General features: G+C 39.4%; 1 protein-coding gene across 12 annotated transcripts in view; it reads right to left on the bottom strand.

Annotated features, from left to right (window-relative positions):
• The window catches only part of grin1a (glutamate receptor, ionotropic, N-methyl D-aspartate 1a), a 38,027-nt gene that overhangs the window by 12,256 nt on the left and 4,703 nt on the right, over positions 1-21,068 (bottom strand). For 5 of the 12 annotated variants that reach the window (XR_013910492.1, XM_080304451.1, XM_080304452.1 and 2 more), the window contains exons 2-15: positions 19,085-19,219; positions 17,789-17,965; positions 12,866-12,928; positions 12,010-12,107; positions 10,797-10,918; positions 9,631-9,805; positions 8,597-8,741; positions 7,026-7,112; positions 6,532-6,676; positions 6,077-6,207; positions 3,645-3,809; positions 2,103-2,221; positions 1,645-1,757; positions 126-274 (exon numbers count right to left, since the gene is read on the bottom strand). Coding sequence is in view for 11 of the 12 variants with exons in the window: in XM_080304451.1 (XP_080160577.1) it covers positions 126-274; positions 1,645-1,757; positions 2,103-2,221; positions 3,645-3,809; positions 6,077-6,207; positions 6,532-6,676; positions 7,026-7,112; positions 8,597-8,741; positions 9,631-9,805; positions 10,797-10,918; positions 12,010-12,107; positions 12,866-12,928; positions 17,789-17,965; positions 19,085-19,219 (1,824 nt within the window). In the remaining variant the exon portion in view is untranslated. The remainder of the gene's footprint in view (positions 1-125; positions 275-1,644; positions 1,758-2,102; positions 2,222-3,644; positions 3,810-6,076; positions 6,208-6,531; positions 6,677-7,025; positions 7,113-8,596; positions 8,742-9,630; positions 9,806-10,796; positions 10,919-12,009; positions 12,108-12,865; positions 12,929-17,788; positions 17,966-19,084; positions 19,220-21,068) is intronic. The other 7 variants (XM_026174361.2, XM_080304453.1, XM_026174363.2 and 4 more) reach the window with 3 other exon arrangements.

The raw sequence follows: 21,068 nt of genomic DNA, 5'->3' as shown, positions 1-21,068 counted from the left end.
ATAAAGAGACAAGGAAAAGCACAATCTGATGAACAATAAGTAAGAATAAAATCAATCAGTCTATATATTTGTTAATATGATTGAAAAAAGGTAATGTGTAGTAATAAGCTCCTTGTTTCACATACCCGTGGGTCATTGATACCGGTGATGCGCTCCTCAGGCCGGTCCAACACCAGGAAGGCAGCCAGATTGGCAGTATAGGAAGCCACAATGATCATGGCAAAACCAGCCCACACCATGCCCAGGATTCTCGCTGAGAAGCTACGTGGTGCACCTGTGTGGTGAGTCCAAGTTTTGAGTTTTCATCTCAGTAACTGTCAATTTCAGCTTATTTTTTCTGTCATATATACTGGATACTCGTATAGAATATGAAAAAAAAAATTAAATAACGTTTTTACACTATTAGTTCCAGATAGATTTTGTCTGATTTTGGATCTGTGTGATGGCAGTGAAGTGGATATTCCTAATATCAGCCAGAGCACTCTGCATTTTCCCATAATGATCTCACTAGGCGGGTGCGTCTTTGCTACTGTTTTCTGCTACATTTTTGTACACGATATAAACATATTTTAATAATATCCACACTCACCAATAAATCAGGAATTAAAAAAAGGATATGTGTCAATTAAATATTTTGCAGTAGTTTTACAATTTTAGCCCACAATCATCTCAAAAACTCTGGCTGTCATTCTTCTGGAGTGAGTGCTGTCAAATGCTGTAAGAAGCACTCATGTTGACGTGGATGTAAAACTTTGTGAAAGGATTCTCATATAAGTCGATGAGTCTGTGAACATAATTTCTGACTCATGACAGCGATACTGTGTCGAGTGGTTGAAGATATCCTGAACTTTTCAGTCAGTAAGTGCTTCTGATGTCGCTGCTGTTAGCCACTATTAGCCTCTGTTAGCTTTTGTTAGCTAGTGTAACTAAAACTTTCTTTGGAGGGGCTCTAACATTGCTGGACTCAAACACTTAGTGGATAAACTTAAATAACATGTGAGAATTTAATCAAACTGTTTCTTAGAGGGGAAGTGTGATTTTTAAAACACTTGAACCAAACATAAGCTGGCATAATATTAGCCAATAAGCAACAACTATTGTTTAGCTAGCTAAACAATAGTCGGGAGACAACAGGGTTGTGTGTCTAACCTGCTGACAATAAGCAATTAGAACAACATCGGGGACAGTATTTATTTCCACTGTATTCAAGATGGCGCAGCGACATGGTTTCTACAAACTGGCACCCAGTCCTATAGATTTTTAATGGTTTCATTTTAAGTTTATGAGGATAGATCAGTTTGTTTATGAGTACAAAATCTTAAAGAGAGGGCTCTCCTAAAGGGAGCCTTGCAAAAGTAGCTTTTTTATATACATATATAAAACTCATAAAATATCATGAAAAGGAAACACTTGACAGAAAATCAAATAAGATAACAAAACTGTTACAAGCTGTACCAGCTTTTCTTTTTTTTCTTTTTTCTTTGTCGTTTTCAAAGAAAAATATGACAGTAGCAGCTGGATATCTGGAGCCACACAGACACTTGATATCAATCCTTTTACAAATGCAAAACTGTTCAAAGACTAGAAGACATCATCCAGGAGCTCTGTGGGAAAGAGAAAATTCAACAACTGGGTATGACTCACCTTCTCCTATACCAGAGTTCAACAATACTCCCCAGGAGAACCACATGGCAGATGATAAGGTGAGGGCATCTTCTTCTTCTTCTTCACTATTTACTTTAAATCTCCCAAACGGGCTATGGGAAGAAATTGGGAGGGTTGCAGAAGATATAAAATGAGAAATGTCCAACAACTTGCTGAATGTGAAAAACCCAGTGATTCCCCAAAAAAGGGAGGAAAACTGAACATGAGTGGGCGAAGCAAGACAAAGTCCTCAGAAAGAAAACAGGGTGAAGACGGTGGCACAGAGCTGTGGGATGACTGGAACCAATCTTCACCTCTGTCTGCCTTGCTGTCCACATCGAGGGAAGATCTGCAGTGCTCAGGAGTCCATGTACACACACACACAAGCATGTACTTCACACACACAGTCGTTCATACACATATGGATACATGAATACACATACAGGCCCCCCTTGTACCTGAACCGGTCTAGTAGGTAAAGCATCACCGCCACCACATGCACCGAAAGACCCACCAGCAGCCACAGCGTGCTTTGGAACGGCTGCATAAACGAGTCCAGTGTACTGCGAGGAATTTCCTGAAAACAGATACAGGCAGTTGATTATCGATTGATAATGAATTCTTTTAGAATTTTATGGAACCATTGGTCTGGCTCATTGTCAGGTTTTACAGTCTTTTTACTGACAAAGACCCATGACCTTCCATATTGCACTGAAGTAGGATTCTAGCAAGAAAAAACTTATATGCTCATATGTTCTGTAACTGTGTGGTCTGTTAAATGTAAATTTTTTCAAAATGTACTATGGGTAAAAAAAATTTAGGTCTTTTTATGAGTAATGTGCAAAAGTCTTGAGCCATCCCTCATTTCTTTATATTCAGCTAGGAAAATGGGAAACATGTACAGATAAAAACAGAAGCAAAATCAGAAACTGTACAAATATTGTAAACTTCAAGTCAATATTTGCATGACTGCTTTGATAACTTTCTTGTACTTTCTTTAAGTAGTCTTCAGGAATAGTTCTTCAGGGTTATTGAAGGACATTCAACGCTTTTCTTTGGATGTTGGCTGCCTTTTGTTCTATTCTCTGTCAAAATGATCCTACACTGCTTCAGTGGATATGCTTTTGATGCATTGGCAGTGTGTTTGGGAAAATGAAGACACACTTTCGACATGCTAATGCATGATGAGTCAAAACCTGATGGTATTTTTCTGCATTCATAATTCGATTCCATCTTTGGCAAAATCCCCAACACCTCTGACTAAAATGCAGAGTGCAAAATGCAAGATCAAAAATAAAGGGTGTCTTTTACACAACAGTGCAGGTTATTATGCACTCACATACATCAAATAGGTTTAAACCTGGCAAATGAGATAAAATAAGTTTGACTGTTTCCATGCCTTTAACATTTTAACCAGTGTTATTTATATCTGAACACAGTTGTGTCTTTTTTACTGTTTCAGGCTCATTTCTGTGTCTGCGAAAATCTGCAAGGACAGAAAATGAGAACGCATTATCTTAACACTTGTTTGAGATGTGTAATCCATGGCTAATCCTTCCCAGATGGCATTCATTTCTTTCAAAGAAAGATGGTAGAGGCAATGGCTAACTGATACTGCATCACCTCATATTCCCTCTAGGTCTTTGTCCACTTAGAGATTTTAATAACCTATGGAAATTAAAGTTAACGGATCAAATCAATATTTTTCCAAACTGTCAGGGGTGATTTGATCTCCATCCACCACTTTAAATTGCAGCTACGTAGTTCTTTGTCGTGTTGTCATTAACCTGGTATACAAATAATATAGATGGTATCTTGAAACCACCTATACTACCTTTTTCTGCCACAGCTGAGCAAATTGTATTAAAATGTATCTCTCTTGAAGCCATACAATCTCTGTCTCTGCTTCATTATATTTTTACATAAATGAACAGATGCACAAGTAAGCAATAGATGCATCTCCCCTAGTCATAGGTCTAAGTACCAAATATCCTGCTTACCTTTTTAACGAGGATAGTGAGGCCTTGATATTTAAAGGGTTTGGAGAACTCGATGTACTGGGCTCGCTCATTGTTTATAGTCAGCGGAGCTACAATCATGTCAGCCAGGCCTCCCAGGAGCTCGCCCATCATGCCGTTCCACTCCTTCTTGTTACTGTTGTTGACCTGGAGTCCCAAAATGGAAGGAGTTGAGAAAGTTGAGAATCTGAATCAGCTTTAGCCCTGCTGTTGTCTAGACCACAGATTTGCTTCAGGATTTAAGGATTTGGGTTAAACCAAGTAAACGTCAAAAATATAGAACAGCGTGTTCTTGCTTTGCCTAAAGAACAGAGTTTCAGGTTTCAGAAGGTTGCAGGTTTTCAGTTCAGCGTATCTAGTTTCTTCTCTTTTTGCTTTCTTGCAGTTCTTACGGCTTCTGCGACATGTTACAGCCTCACGCTCCCGTTTTGGGAAGGACTCAATTTCAAGAGATCATCCTTGTTTAATATGTGACAAATAAGAATTAATGCTCTAAAAATAAACATGCAATGATACATGAAATCTGCACTGAACATACTAGAATGGTAATAGGAGGTGATTAAATCTGTTTTATGTCCTTTCTAATTCAGGTCACCTATATACAGTGGATTGTGCTCTTGAGATTTTGGGGCTAAAGACCCATTAGAAGGGTGAATATTTTCACAGGGACACCTGAAAATCTTTGCACCAATTTCTTTTGTCACAAAAATAATACGGACAGGCATGAAGGACATAATATGACTTTTGTGTTGGTATAAAATGTGTTGGCCATTTTTAGACTTCTTAATATTAGAGCATAATTTTACAATTCATAGCAATGCATTTCACTACAGTTATTAAAAGCTTAGGAATATGTTGTATGATTGACTATTGCCTTTAAAAACAATGTGCATTACAGTACATACTTAATGAACAAACATATGCTCAGAGAGATGCCTGAAAAAGGCAAGAAACTACTGTTTTACCAAGTGCTATGCACTGTAGTATACATTTATAATTGTTGTGATTCTCAAATGGTTTATTATTGTATATTTTGAGGCTCTGTTCTTCCAAATGATGCATGATTTGACTCAAAATGGTGTGATTCCATTCAAAATGTCCTCAGGCTATAAAGTGTTATTAGCACACTAATTTATTTCCTTGTTGAACTGAAAAAAAAGATTCCTAGATGGAAGTAAAATTGAGCGTCATTTACAAGCATTTAACAGGAACAAAAGAAGATGCCCTTGGGTTATAAAAATGTAATGATTACATTTTCTATTGCACATCAGAATTAATAGACACATAAGTCGCACCTCATGTAGGCCTGTAGTAGCTTCATCTTAAATAAGCCAGTGCAGTTTAATAGTAACGTTGCCGCTATTATTAAATAAGATAGCTTACATTTTTTTATATTATACAATAATATTTGCTGATAGCTCATTGTTAACATATTTCTATAGTATTGTAGTTGATGATTAGCAGATTCCCGGAAAAGTAATGCAATCTGTTGAGAATGTAAACAGAGAAACCAAAGACTGGACTGGTTACAAAGATAAGTCACAGGCTAGTTTCTGTGCACTCATGACGGTGTGCTGCTTGAGCAATACAAGGTTAGGTTATATATAGCTGATCCTAGCAGGGCATGTGTCCTATTTTATCTGCACAAAACCCAACTCTTTCCCAGGAGGGGTTCATAAAAAATGAACAAACCTTGCCAAAACAACAACCACAAAAAAAAATCTTCAGCACACAAGTGGTGGTATGTACAGTTTGTATGTGTTCCATTTTCATGGATCACAGAACAGATTTGGCAGCAGTGCAGTAAAAACACAATCTGGCAACAAGACAGCTACGACTCATATATAAGTGATCTGATCCAAAGATGGCAATCAATAAGAAAAAAAAGCAGCTGGAAAGCTGAAGGATGTGCAGCAGAAGGCTGGATCGCAGTAAAACAGCTGGACTCGAGTCAAAAATAAACATGATTAAATTTAAATGGCACTCTACTCCCTTTGTCTTCTGAATTATTTAGAAGACAGGACAGACAATGTGAGTCAAGTTCTCTGAGCCTGTGAAGTAAGTGTGACTCATAAAAAACGATTAACAAAAGCATTAAACGCCATCCAAAAAGACAAATACTCAAAACCATATTGAACCTGGTGACCTTGGAAGTGCTTGGTGGCTTGCAGGCCACTCTGCAACTGGTAGGCAACTACTCATCGGTAGTTGACAACTGGAAATTTGTATAATTTTGCTGCCTTGAGCTAATGATCTCCTTTTTAGATCTGAGTGATTTTTAAACACATTCATGTGGAACTACAGGAAAGTCCCAAAATAAAGGCATGCCACCAGATTTAAATGACTGCAGATGGAAAATATATTCTTCTTGTGAGCCAAAATACACCAACCATGGATCTTAATGTGAAACTCACCCGCTCCTGAGTTCCAAATTTTCCATCAGCCACCAGATGCACCTCATAGGTGAAGTTCATGGTCATAGCCAGCTTTATCAGGAGGTCAATACAAAATCCATAACAACACTGGGGTACGATTGGGCGTCCTGTAACGAAAACAGCAACATTTGGAAGTTATGCACAACCTGGTGGAAACTGGTTCATTTGTTGTTGGTTTCTTTTTGTTTTTGCTTTTTTGAATCCAAAGGCGGCGCATGTAGACTGCACAGAATGCATGACACACTGATACACTGCAGACAACCTCACACAGCCTCATTGCACACAGACCAGGTGTGTGCCAGCATCCCAACAATCACTCAGTCTGAATGGCTACATGCATACATATATAGATACCTGCTGCATATATATGTATGCATCTCCGGTGGATGTTTGGCGGGTGCGCTAGAAGCACAGTGATAATGTAAACGTCCCTGATGTGTTACCTGGGATGGTCTCATTGGGCCCAGTGCAGATAACCTTTTTAATTAAGACTCCATTTAATGTCATTTCCTCCTTGCAAGTACCGTCAGGCAGAGTGGGTTTCACATACACAAATGGCTCCTGGTGTATTGTCACTATCTACAACAGACGGGACAGAAAGCTGTTTATCACGGAGTTGGAGATGCATCTGCTTTAGGAGAAAAACATACATTACACATCACCAAAACATATAGATGTGCAAGGATGGACAGGTGAAAGTAAAAATAATAAACAAGGATACAGATGAGCTTCTCTCGAGGCCTAAGACAGAAGTGAAGAGATAAAAGTCACAGCAAATATGTCAGTTCTGCTTTAAGAACACAGATTAGCTTCCCTGCAAGAGAGAGATGTTAGCACACTGTCCAACACGAGTATTTCGGCTCAGGTCCGCAGTCTATCCGTGTAGACATGAGTGCCACATTGCAGCAGCAAAGTGAAGGTGTCTTACTTTTAGTCGAGTGGACATCTGGAAGCCCTGTGGTTTCTCAGTCTCTCCTCCGGGCCAGATAATCTTCCGCTGATTGTTCATTACCACCTGTAGCGATGCCACACACACATATACAGTATTATAGGTGAGTGCTGACAGAAGGCCTGCTGCTGCTGAGGCTTCAGCACTGTGGGTGAGCATCACTAATGAGTCAGCTTTACATAACCACAGCTCAGCAGTTTATTTATTGCATCAACCTCTGACTTTTGTATGATACAGGGTTTCATGAAATTATTACTTTTCCACCTGTCGCCAAATAACTGAAGAGCTTAGAAGAGCTGATCCTTGCAGCCTTTATCGGCTGCCTGGCTGAGTTGAATATCCACCATTAGCTAAAATAGAGTGGGATGGAAACAAGGCTTATAAAACAGCTTCCATTTTACAGAAGGGTTGGATTAGCGGTAATGGGAAGTAAGTCACATGCTACACCTTAGTCTACTTGCTACAAACTGCAGGGATTTTCAAAGAACAAGCATTAAAATTAGAATCAGAAACTGAATTTGTTACATTTAGTACACTCTGATTGGGCTTGGATTTGATTAAAACTGCACAACAGCTCTATTCTGGTGATATTAGTGAGGCTGGCACTCTCGCAGATGGATACATCGTTAGTGGACCAGAGCAGGATGGTGGTTTGGTGGTTAGCACCATTGACTCACAGCATGAAGGTCCTGAGCTTGAATGTGCCGCCTAGTGCCTTTCTAAATGGAGATTGTTCTCTATGGGTACTTGGCTTCTTCCTATAGTCCAGAGACATCCATGTTCGGTTAATTGACAACTCTAATATTGCCAAAAATGTGAATGGTTGCCTGTCTCTCTGTGTTAGCCCTGCAATAGACTGGTAACCTGCCTGTTGCCTGTGACAGCTGGTGTAGGCTCCTGCTCACCCGTGAACCCGAACTGGATCAGTGGAAGATTGAAGAGTACATTTAGAGCCAAAACAAGGGCTGTGTTTGTTTAGTTTCCTCACTAAAGTTTAATAAAATGTACTTAAACCTTTATTTTCATGGTGAGTAAATGAGCAGCCAGCGCTAAAAAATGTACTTGGAAGTTTATTGTGTGCTTTGCAAAATGGTAAATGAGTGAAATATTTCCTCTTTATCGGTTTCTGTTGCATACTTGGGGTTCATGATTGGTTGTATTTCCCATTTCATGCAATGCAAGCAGGATTGAAAAAAAGAAAGACTGATTTTATAATCTTGCCACTTTCTCTTCTTGCCCTCATTGCATCCAGGAGTTCTGAATGACATTTGTGCTACATTTACCAATATTGTCATCATATGATGAGTAAAAGAATCTGAAATATCCCTCTAATAGAAAAGAGCATTTGTTGAACTGCCTTTTTTATGCAAAGGCTCACAGATATGCGGAGTAGATGTACATTACCTGGTATGTGGTATAGATAGAAAACTGACTCCCACCCACCCACAATAAATAAAAAACAGATGATTCTGTATGTGGGCAAGACAAAATCCACACATGGTTTGTGAGTATAAAACAGGGAATGGACATCTGTAGGTGCCTTTGTGTACCTGCGTCCCATTGTATATGCCAACTTGGATGAGTCTGGACTTCTGATAGTTCAGTATACTGTAGTGGGCGTATTTTCTATCTCCGTCGTCATTGAACTCCACACGCCCTGTGAGACCCTCGGGATATTTAGATGACATCAGCACCCTGTGGCAAGCACATGAAAACTGTTATCTGTGTGAATCAGTGCAAATGTGCCCATGTAAGGCCATTGTGCGTCATCTCATGTTAGTGTAACAGTGTATTTTATTGTAAATTGCTCAGTGTAGGGCTCTTAATTCAGTGCACGAAGCAAAAAATAAATAAAATTGATTCACCACATCTCTTGTTAACGAAAGGCAGAGCTGTGGTTGCTGAGTGCTGACAATACTTGCTGTTGCATTTGTTTGGAAGCAGCGCTTTATATTTTGTTATGCTGCCTCGAAGCTGCTCTAAGTGGGTCAGCTGAAACTCACTGGCTTCGTTTGGAAATAACAAATACAAGGTTTATGGTACATTCAGGAAAACCTGATAAATCTGATGAATCTGTTAAAACTGTCAACAATGGGGGGGAAATGACTGCAATGCAGCATACAACTTATTTATATTGCAGGCCTGTTTCAGTAATTAAACCTGAGCATGTCTAATATGTTTTTGCCCTTTATCACAATAATGGAAATTCTAACATATCTTAATTTTCCAATTATTTTTAATTGAGACATTTTTTATATGACATTTTCTGTCATATGTCTACACTGTTGTAATAATAGCTGCTCATATTAAAGATTTCTAATGAAGAAGCCACAGTATTTATGATTAAAACCTATTTAGTTTAAAAAAAAGTTTTTTTTTAACTAAATAGGTTTGTATGGTATCCTAAAAGCCCCACCACCTGCTGTTCAAACCTTTTGTTTACAAAGGGAAAGCCAATCAGTTGTAATTTGCTTTAGATGGAAGTGGTAGAGGAGCCGAAACATTTGGGCCATATATTGTATAAGATTAAAAAAAGGATTATTTTAAAACCATGAAACATGCAAAGCTTCTGTGCCAAGCTTACCGTTTAAAAAGGGGTCCTGTTTTCCAAATGTTAGTGTTGCCCACACATCCCCTTGGAGGCTCTGTGATATTCTCCTTCTCAAATAGCTCCTGTATGGACTGAGCTACCACAGCCACTGCGTCATTGATGTGGGCAGACTCATTCTTCCCGTTGATGAGCTGGAGGCCGATTAGACCTGAGAGCATTCCAACAACATAAAGATAATCACCTTCCTGAGCAAGGCACACTCTCTCAGGAGCCTTTTGCAATGCGCAAAGTGGAAAAAAACTTATAGGGCCTCCAGTTTAAACATCCTGAAAAAAGGTCAGACATCAGCTGCTTGATCCAGCTCTGATCCACTGGGAGGGGTAAGTTCAATAAGAGTGTCTCATAAAAGACAGCAGAAATAAGTGGATCATTTTTCTGATGTTGTCACCGATGACCTTTTCGCAGCATGTGCAAGGAGTCCCTTGAAGTTGGATTTATATTTTTCAGCCCTTCTGGCAAAAGTTTGAGGACTCAGCACAGGCACACATATTATTTGTGTTCTCGCTAAACAAAAATACCACCAGGCCTACTTTTAAACCAAGCAACAATCCAACTTCAGCTAAGTTTTCTGATTGCAACCAGGTCCATCAGTCTTGCAGGCTCCTAAAAGAAGCTGCAGTGCAGGTGGAAGAGACTGGACACGGACAGGACAACAAATGCTCTGCGGGGATTGCTTGTGTTTGAGTGCCTGGGGGAGAAACGGTCGACATTTGTGACCAGAAAGTGATAAAATACCGTGACCTGTGAGACATGTGCAAAAATATCCACGAATACATACAAAAAGACTGTTGTGGCTTACCATTCTATCAGTTATCTGTTGCAAAACTCTCCCTTTATAATTCATTAGAGACCAGGATGTTAATATGGCAGATTAGCACAGTGAATTTAGCCTTGGATGAGCCAGGATACACACACATTTAAAGTAAAAACTGAGTGTACACACCACATTTAAACCTTTAAACAAAGAATGCTTAAACGTTTAAATGCTCAACACGAAACAAGCAGTAATACAAATAATCATGTAATAAACCCATCGATAAATGGTTAATCTTTCTAATCCTGTGTGTGTTATGCTCGGCCTCTTAGTAAAGCCGAGGTAAACTGGTGCATTCCCAGTGATCTAAGCTGGATGAACGTACCGTCTGGCGCCTCACTCAGGGCTTTACCCGACATCTCACGCTCGCCCACCAGCCACACGTAGCCGGAGCCCGTCATGTTGAGGAAACGGGCAGCCCTGTACACTGCGGCAGCGTCCTCCTCACTGGAATTTGTTAAAATTAAATCAATAAAAGACAATTGATTGTTTTAACCAGCAGATGATGCTGATCTGATATGCGAGTCTGTCGAGGCTTTCAAGTAACCAAAACAGGAGCAGTGACATGAATCACAAAAAATACTAAACAAAATCCAACCTGACGGCTTTTCCGAGCATTAGAAACAAAGTCAGCCATGATGATATAAAAGATTATTAATTTAAAGTTTTGACACTCATGGATTTTTAATTAAAAACTTTTCATTAAAAATAGATCATCGTGAGTTTATCATTTCAGTTTTTTGTCATTTTCGAGGGGATATTTACGTCTTTATTTGATAGAATAGTGAAGAGTTAGAGAGGAAAATGGTGAAAGCAAAAGACCTGGAGTCACACTTGAAACCATGGTCACCTGTTCAACCACGTGAGCTAAACTGGTATCCCAGATTTTTTCAGAAATCATCATATCATCCCGGGCAGCCAATTATGAAAGCTAAAAAAGGCCCCAAAACACACAACTCTGTACTGCAGAGAATCCTCTGCTTTATATTCTTAAAATCCCCAAAACATAATTTCATATAAGGGAGACACGTTTATCATAAAGTTGCTAAACACACAAGATCTTTACATATTTGTAACTTGATGACAAAAAACCCTAAGGCTGACTTTACCCACATTTTAATTTAAAAGAAAAAACCCACTCATATTTTAGATATTGCATTCACTTTTACAATATTTACTTCAAGCTATATTATTCTTATACTGAGTGAAATGACAAAAACTGATGTCAGGCTTTGGACACATTGATGCCCTGTGTCAGAATCCATCACTATCAATCGTGTATGATTACTTACATCAAAAAGAAATCTAAGTGTATATTCTATTCATAGACACATTTCTATGAAAATACAATACATTTGAATTATTTTCCTCTGAAATGCAGAAATGTAAGTACAAGTAAATACAAAGCTCAATATAGAGCTGCAGGACTTCTACAACTTTCCATATTAGTGCAGCCGAAACCTTTGAAGCACTCTCCAGAAGGTCTATAAATATATGTATGTTATTTATTTTAAAAATAAATAAATAAAACACCTCACCTGGCGGACAGGATGATGACTCGGGCCTCCAGCTCTTTCGCCTCCAGCAGCAGAGCAGTTAAGTTAGTCTCCTGGCTGAACTGGAGGACTTTCTCTGCCTGTGATTGGGGCATAAGGAAGGTCAAGCCAGCTACTTTCCCCTACCTCAGACACCATGCTGCCTCTTTACCTTGTTGGTTTGAGCTTGGCCGATTTTGTTTGAAAACGAGAGACAGAGATATAAAAAGGAAAGCGATCCAGGGGAACCGGCTGAACTAAAAAAATAAAAAAAGCTTGAAGGGAAAAAAAACTTTTGCATTTGTTCGCATGCAAACTGAGGGTTATCAAGGCTCCAAAGAAGGACGTGCATGTGTTAGGTAGGGGGAAAGAAGAAGGTCAATGCAACCAGTAACTAAAAACAGGTGAAGGGGGGTGAGAGGGACGTTTTCCCCCAACAAAAAAACTGCTGAAAACTGGGGAAGTGCTACAGAACAGGAGGAAGTAGCATCTGGGAAACGGTTTTGTCCCACACTACCGGTTCTCCACAAAGGAATGGAGTTGCAAACTTTTTTTGTGTGTGTGAGTGTGTGTGTTCTGAGTACATGCATTCCTTTACTGAAGGAAAAAATGAAAAATGATAAAAGCGAGGCGCTGGCCACTGATTTTTTTTTTTATGTTAAAAAATTATAGATTTTTTTTCACAACAAAATCATTCTTCATTTAAATCATAGGGAAATGTCTCAAAGTAAAAATTAAAGAAAACACGTGCTACCAAGAGAGGGACATTTCTGGGTCGGCTGGTGACTGGTTTGGTCTGGTTTCTAGTTGCTACGTTTGGAAAGTTGGTGGGCGGCGTGCATTGACCATGCAAATATACCTTAGGTCCTCGCTTGTTGTCATAGGACAGTTGGTCGAGGTTTTCATAGTTCCTTTTTTTATTCTGATGAGTAATGTGCACAGAGAAAATATGCAGACACAGAAAAATATTATAAACAGTTGAAAATGGAGGGCAGTAAAGCATTCCAACAAATCTCCACTTTTCTGCTTCAAATTGGGATCTTTAACAGTGGGGCTTGCAAAAACATCAGAGATGACCACTTGCAATCATGCTGAGATTATGTCCTCTTATTAAAAACAGATATTAAGTATATACAGCATTTACATGTACTGTGCATGTGATGCATCAATTATTAGTGATAATCCAGCCGCATAGGCAAACATAAGTGTCAAGGAGAGTGATCAGATTTCCAGCACGCCTTAAAAATCAGCTCTATGTGATCACTTTTTTGGCCTCTTAACAAAAACACAAAGAGCTCATTAAATTTTTCGCAGTATGGCGCACTTGCAAAAGAAACTGCTACTCCACAAAACCATCTGCTCATTCAACATCATCTTCAGAAGCTCGTTCTATACTTAGCATCCTCAGACACAATCATTAAAAGCTTGGCTGCAGTTTGCAAGCAGTAACAGCAGTAATTCAACATCAACTGCTAACACGCAGTCATTTTTTACCCCGTAAAAATCCAGCAAATCCGGAAAACTTCTGTCCCAACTTGGCACTATACAGACTAATTCTCGGCAGTCTTTGAGGGTGACTGTCTAAACTGGGAATGTTAGAAAAATAAAAATATAGCACTCAATAAAAGTGTCTGACTTTGTAGCAAGCTCTTGTTTTCAAAATTTATTGCACAAAGGAAACAAAGGTTTCCCACAGAGCTGAATCAGAGTTAATAAAGTGTGAGTGGTGGTGCTGTAGGGCAGGTCCAGAAAGCTCTTGGTCTACAAATTAAGTAATAAATCTTCACAAAAAACATTCACATTCCATCTGCAGCATTTTGTTTTTTGTGGCATTTTCAGCTTGATTGACACCTAAAGCATGTAGCACAGTACTAACAAAAATAATGTGTTGTGAAAGCGAGACAGAGCAATCCGATAGGGGATTCCTATGCACGTTTAATTACATTCAGGCTATCTAACACTTGAGGTGTCACCATTTCAGACTCTGGTCCTGTTCTGTATCCTGCGAGAGGAGCCACTTGGGAGTCCAGGCTGAGTTTAGAAGCCATTTTGCAGTAAAATAGCAAACTGCGTGTTTCTGCATCACAGGGTTTCTTTCACAGCTGCCTGGATTCAGAGCTCACACCTCAGTGCACTCTGGTCCGCACTCCCCCGTTTGCAAAGTTCAGGCTGACTGTGCATCAATGCACTATTCAGCAAACTGACAACAGATGCTGCCTAGTAAATCTTTTATTCACATAAACAAACAAACAAACAAATGTTAAACACCTCTGTGTGGATGCTGTTGTGTTCCAAAAGAATAAAAAGCCCATAAAAAAATTATCATATATGATATAGATATGAGAACTGTTGGATGCTAATGGGAGAATAAGAACAAAAAACAAAGGAAAAGAATGTTTCTATTTTATAAAAACAACACATAGATGTTTCTCCAGCCACTTCATTGCATAGACCTGTTCAACAGCAAATATTTACCCAGCCAGTCATCAAGAAACTCCATTTAGGCATCTAAACATGGTCAAGATGACCCACTGAAGTTCAAACTGAGCATCAGAACGAGGAAGAAATGAGTGTTTCAGAAACTGCTGACCTACTGAGATTTTACCGCCCAACCATTTCTAACAAAGAGCAAATATCCAGTGAGCAGCAGTTTTCTGGGGGCTTATGCCTTTTTAATGTCTGAGGTCAGAGAGGAATGGCCAGACTGCTTCAAGCTAATAAGAAGGAAACAGTAACTCAAACAATCGCTTATTACAACCAAGCTATACAGACGAGCATCAAGAAAGCGAATCAAATGTGTTGCCTGGTCTGGAGTCTCGATTTCTGCTGCTACATTCAGGTGGTAGGGTCTGAATTTGGCATAAAGAACATGGAAGCATGGATCCATCCTGCCTTGTGTCAAAGGCTCAGACTGACAGTGGTGGTATAATGATTTGGGCATATTTCCAACACCTTGTTGAATCTATGTCATGAAGAATTTAGGCAGTTCTGAAGAACAAAAGGGGTTCAAACCATTACTAGTAAGTTGTTCCTTATAAAAAACTCAAAGGAGCTGCCTGCAACAATCAGCATCAAGGTGAATTGTGGTATTCACTGGCCACTTTGTTAGGTTCTATGTGATAAAGTGGCCAGTGAGTGTATATAAATTGTATTTTTGCAAAAGGATCTTCTACCTAATATTTGGAATATCTGGAATTATCATCAGTGGTGACAGATCACTAAATTTATTTCAAAGTAATGTTTCAAAAGTGTCCCAGAAACCTTACGGTAATGGTGTTTGATCTTCAGCTCCTGGCAGTGGCATTTCTCTCTGTATCCTATCAACTATAAAGGCAAAAATCGAGTTGGAAATTTATCATAAACTGAGAATTTTTTGCATCTAATTCAAGTAGAAACCCTCTCTGAAGCCTTCCAGAAAAAAAGGACTTTGTCTTTATCCCCTGAGTTTTTCTGAGCACTCTATTTTTGTATCTGCAGCCAGGCATTAATATTTCACTTTGTGTTGGCCACATTTGCTCTCTGGCTAAGTCCACTGTGTCCAGCGCCTTTTCACTGGTGGTGACAGCCCCCCTGTGACTGTGTGACCTCGCTAAAGACTTACCACGGAGCTAAAAATACTCCATCTTGCCTGTCACTGAGTTTATGCAGCACAACAAGGTGATTAGCAAGAGCAACATTTCTCAGTTTTAATTAGAGCGTGGTCTACCTGAGACAAAATGAAATCCTTCAGCATCACCTAAAGCATTTGGAGATATGACATCCAGACAAATCTATAAAGAAAAAGCTGGTTTGGTAGTGAAAAAGATTTTTTTATCATGATTATTTTGTTAAGTGACACACGGGATGTCAGAGCCGAGGGGAAAGTGAGCTGAGCAGCTGCTCTCTGACATTTCTTTTCTTGTCATTTAAGAGTATGAAGGTTACACTCCCGGATTTTGTCACACTGCCAAGCGTAAAACCCCAACTGTCCTGTCAGCTGGGGACCAAGTTTTGATTCTTCTTTTGTGACATTTTATGAAAATCATGTTGCATTTTAAGATATTAAGGCTTCTGTTGTTTAATATTTTCTCAGCATAGCCAGAACTACATCAGCGTGCCTTTTAAAGCTTTCCAACTTCTCCACATGCGTGTGGCTCTAAGCCTCTTGCATATTTCTTCCTATTTAATGCTTCATTTAAGAAAGAAAAGCTGCAGTAATTTAGTGGAAGAGCTGGAATCTGTAGTGTTGAGAAAATGTTAGTCCAGATTAACCATTTGTTCACGGCTATTTTCAGCTATGGATTAACAGGCATTACCCAGTAGTGTATAGATGAGTGTATGTTGGACTGACTCAAAACAAACTATAGAGGATTTGCTCGTGGTAATGAAGGATGATGCCAGTGTGACAGCAGGATTCGTTAATTTTTTATGGTTTATCGACAGCAGCTGAGCGCTACGGCACAGCTGAAAGACATACATCAGCCTTTGGATATGGCGAAAACAGTCATTAGCAGTATACAGGACTTGTCTTATGCTGCTCTGCACTGGTTTCAGTGTAATTATCTCTGCATGTTTTTGGAAAGATTCTCAAACAAATCCTTCTCAGGGCCCAGAAACTCTCAAACTGGCACTGCAGTGAGGACTAAATATATTCATAATTACCGGTAGAGGCTCTCATCAGCAGAGAGAGTCGCTGCCACTTCGCTCAGCTTTATGGGACTGAATGAGCTGAATGCACAGATGGGTTCATTCTGAGATCCAAACGAAGACTGCACTTGCACAGGCTTTTAATATACAAATTTATCTTTTCCAGTGCAGGATGTGAGTCACATCTCCACCATCTGACTGTCACTGGTTATGGTTCAAAGTGCGCAGCTGCAGTTTCACAATCGAGAGTGTTTTTTTTCCGATTGGTGTCTGACGCCGATCCCGGTCGCTTCATTTAAGCAGCTTTGCTTTAACCGTAGCTGCCTTCTGCAAAATTGCCTCGGGTGTGTGTCATACCCAGTGTCTCTTCATCTTCTGATTTAATTAAGTCTCCGAATCAGGACTCATTTCACTCTGCCACACAATTACAGCAAAAGAGCCCCAGAGAGGGACAAGCAACGCAGAGTACAAAGAGAAAATGCATCGCAACGTGATTTCATCTTATTAAATGGATGAAATAGATGCAGTTGTTTTGTTTTTTTCTTCATCTTTCTAGCCATCTAACTCTCTTTGCCCCAAAGGGCACACATCATCACAGTCTCAAGTCTGTTTTGGCTCAAAGATCAGCATTTCACTGACCCATATACACAGCCCAGAGCAATACTTAAAATGGAAGCATCAGCGCTAAAAAGAAAAAAATAAATCCTCTTATCTTCCAAACATGAAGTAGCAGGTTGCAATAAAGGAAAGCCCTCTGTGTGCAGTAACAAAGCCTGCAAAGAAACACCTGACTCCAGTGAAACAGTTAAATCTGTGATGGTTTGCAAAGCCCCATGTTAAATTCCACTATTTGGCTCCCAATGTGGAAAGACACTGGATAATTTGGACTATGGAGAAAAGCAAAGTGAAGATGAGCAAATAAACATACAAACTTTTGTAAGATTAGACCACATTAAACGCTGGTAATGTCTCTAGGAATGTTAGCCAATGTTTACACAATGGTGAGAAAGAGATGTGGCCACACAACAGAAAGGAAAACAGTCACATACATAGAAGACCTTTGAGGTTTAAAAGCCTTAAACACTCGCACGCTCATGCTCATACACTCGAGGGGACGGGGGAGGAGGCTAGGAGGCCGGGAGCCAGAGCATCTCACCTTTGTTTCTCTTTCCTCCAAGAGGGTCTCGAGCCTCTTTTGAGCAGCCCGGCCCTCGTGGTCGTCGCTCACTATCAGGATGATGTGGTTCCAGTTGAACTCGCGCATTAGGTCAAACCACACGTGCGCCTGGTGAGAGTAGGGAGGGACTGTCCGCAGAAAGGACAGGTGGATACTCTGAGGAGCATTGAGCAGAAAATAAGGTGATCAGCAAAGATGCATGATTAGTTTTTTAAAATCTGTTTGTTATCAAGTGGAAATAATATTAAATCATATTCTGACAACATGATAATTATCCCGTGTGCACAAGATAAAAAAAAATGTATCATGTAGAACTACATAACAGCTAAATTTCCAATGGTCTCATTGATTGCAACATAAGACTGTAAGTATACACAGTGTACCCAAAAGTAATCCAGTATGCAGTGGACATGCGCTGCATCCCCAAAATTCTCCTCTTTTGAAGAATATCAATAAAGGAAGTAATTAGCCACTTGGGAAAAAGAGGATCTCTGAGACTGAGTGGAGTCTGAAGTTACTACTATGTTCTGGCTGAGAGTCCAGAGTCTGCACCAGGAGTTTTAAACAAATAAATACTTTTTTTTAAAAGTAGGGGCACAAATAAAAGTGAAGAGCCTTAGCCATCAAAATAAAGACTTGAATGCAAAAACAGGATTATTTGAAGATGCTGCAAGTCTCTACATCTGGATAGCTTTAATTGAGTGTCCACATACTTTTGGTGATCTGGGATATGGTTTTGTATGCTGTTCATTTTAGCTGCTCAATCTGTTCTAGACAAATCATGCACCACATATTTAAGATGTTTTGTGGCAGTGAACAAAAGCAAACACAATGGATAAATATCATGTACAACAATATGGAATCCCTTTCCTTGATCTTCCTTCCTCACATCTCCCCCAGGCCTATCTAAATCTCTGAATTGAATGCCTCTCATTTCCCTTATTTTGGGAGATTATGGACTGTGTCACTTTAAACACTCAATTCATGTCTTTGGCATTTATGTGATTGCTTTAGTTTCATTTTGGTTGCTTGTGCTTCTTAAAAACACAAGTCAGGTCGGAGGCATTATTAATGATGCTCTTTCAAATTTCAGCTGGAAACCCATTTAATCACAGCTCCCCTAATGGACACTGATGGGACGTTTAATCTAGGAAGCCTCTGAAGATGCCCCAGGGGAGCTTCTTATTCCTCCACTCTGTGTTCACGCTCTTCCTGTTTTTCCTGTTTCCCTCTTTCTCTCTGTCTCCTTTTACATCTCTCACATCCATCACTCACCTTGTCTGAGTAGATGGACATGCGGGTGGTGAGCCCCACCACAGGGATGCGGTAGAAGCCTGCCGTGTAAGAGACAGGCGTCGGGGTTAGGTGGTCATTGGACTGGGGAGGGTGACTCACCAGGATAGCATAGACCTGCAGAGATACAGAAGAAGGACCCTTTGTCATTTTGACACTGCCATTAAGATAAAATGTTAAGACCACTCATCCTACTCCGATAGATGTTGGGGGCAGCAGTTCCTATCTTTGTTTCTTTCTTTAGAAGCTGTATATTAAAGATGGAAGTAGCTTTCAGGTCCGAAAAGTGAAGACACACCAGGTGTCTTAAATTTCCAATCTTTTAATGGCCAAGAGGGAGTGATGCTTCCTGTTGTACAAAGAAGCCAAGCTAAATATGTCTCAATGAAAAAATTATTTAAAACATGGTTCCAGGTAACCCTTTATGGCTGGTCAGAGTGGACAGCATCCGTTTTGCGCAGCTATTTTTAAAGCCTGGTAGAATTGCAACCTCATAAGCCATAAGCTAGCACAATAATTTTTTTTGCATATAAAACCTTAGGAGTTGTACTTATATCTTATACACTCATCTTGTCCCCGGTCACGGTTTCCTTCCACATATGGCTTTACAAAAATTGCATAAAAAGCACTTGCAGCAATACAAACATTATATTCCAGAAACACACTTTGCCGATCCAATCAGCTGTTTATAGCACTTCCTACGTTGGAATAGAGGTCAGAGCTGTCACAGAACTATCGCATGTCTGCCCGAAACCGGAAGTGACGTAATTTTTGTGGAAAATGTAGTTTTTGTCTTATATGGCATTTACAAAGATATGCTGGTGTTTTTAAAATTCCTGTTTGAGTTTATGCCTTTCTTATAGTTTCTGGGATGCTTAGAACTCAAATTACACTGTTGGAAATAGTATATTTTGATGCAAATGATGTTTGTTTTTTGCAAATTTGCATTACAATATTTATTTTCATTTTTCCTGCAGTATATAAAAATGGGTGTATCTCAAAAATAAAACTATGAAGACACTCAAAATAAATTTCCTGTGGTTGAAAACTATTTTGTGCAACTTTTTTGCATTTACAGTTTTGAGGGATATCCCTCTGAAATGTCTCTAACTAGAAATATGTGTTAAAATTTTTCTTTTATAGTTTATTGCATTTTTTTTTTTTTGCTTTTTTGTGTCGTTGCTATGGACTTAATGCATAAATATTATTAACATTTGGGATATAATGGTTGTATTGATGTATAGTAACTTGAAATACTCCCAAAAATGTCACTAAAGCATGTAAAAATATAAAGATAAGCTCTGGCAGACTTGGTTCTAGGTTAGGTCTTAAAGGGTTTAAAAAACAAGGATAACGTATGATACGTTTTATCATGTGATTGGTAAGTGTCTTTCCTTTTTGCGTGCAGTATCCATCAGCTTCATGATGAACTTCATCTTTTCACTAACAAATGCCAGAAGTCACAATGGTTTTATTCACCTTTTTATACAGTAAAAGTGAATCGGTGCATCTGGGAGAAAAGACTATTTTACAGTTTGTTATAAAAAATATTTTGGTCTTTGCCTTTAGAGATACCAAAATCTTTAGGATAGGGGGTTGAGTCGCAATATTTAATAAGAGACCTGTTCAAATTACATTAAGGCTTAAAGTTACATACTTGTGGCACAAAATACCAATACTTAGGCTTGAAAAAAAAATCAATAGTTGATGTCCAGGTGGCGTCATCCATCTTTGATATACAGTCTATTTTTACAGACCCTTAAAGACACAGTGTCCTCCAAAATCAAACACACACATCTTCTCCCAGGTCTTGTTTAGATGTGAGTTGCCCAGCCTCTGGGTCTGGGTCTGCCTTCTCTTGAGCATAATGGCGCCAACCACCTAAAGAAAGCAGGTGGAAGCCACTGATGACATCAAAAGTGTGAGCCTTTCAGCATGCAAGAGATGCAGTCCTTCTTTTGCATAG

Source organism: Astatotilapia calliptera, chromosome 7, assembly GCF_964374335.1.
Source record: "Astatotilapia calliptera chromosome 7, fAstCal68.1, whole genome shotgun sequence".
NCBI classification, from domain to species: domain Eukaryota; kingdom Metazoa; phylum Chordata; class Actinopteri; order Cichliformes; family Cichlidae; genus Astatotilapia; species Astatotilapia calliptera.
The sequence above is the reverse complement of the archived record's forward strand: the minus strand, read 5'-3'. Positions and strand labels throughout refer to the sequence as shown.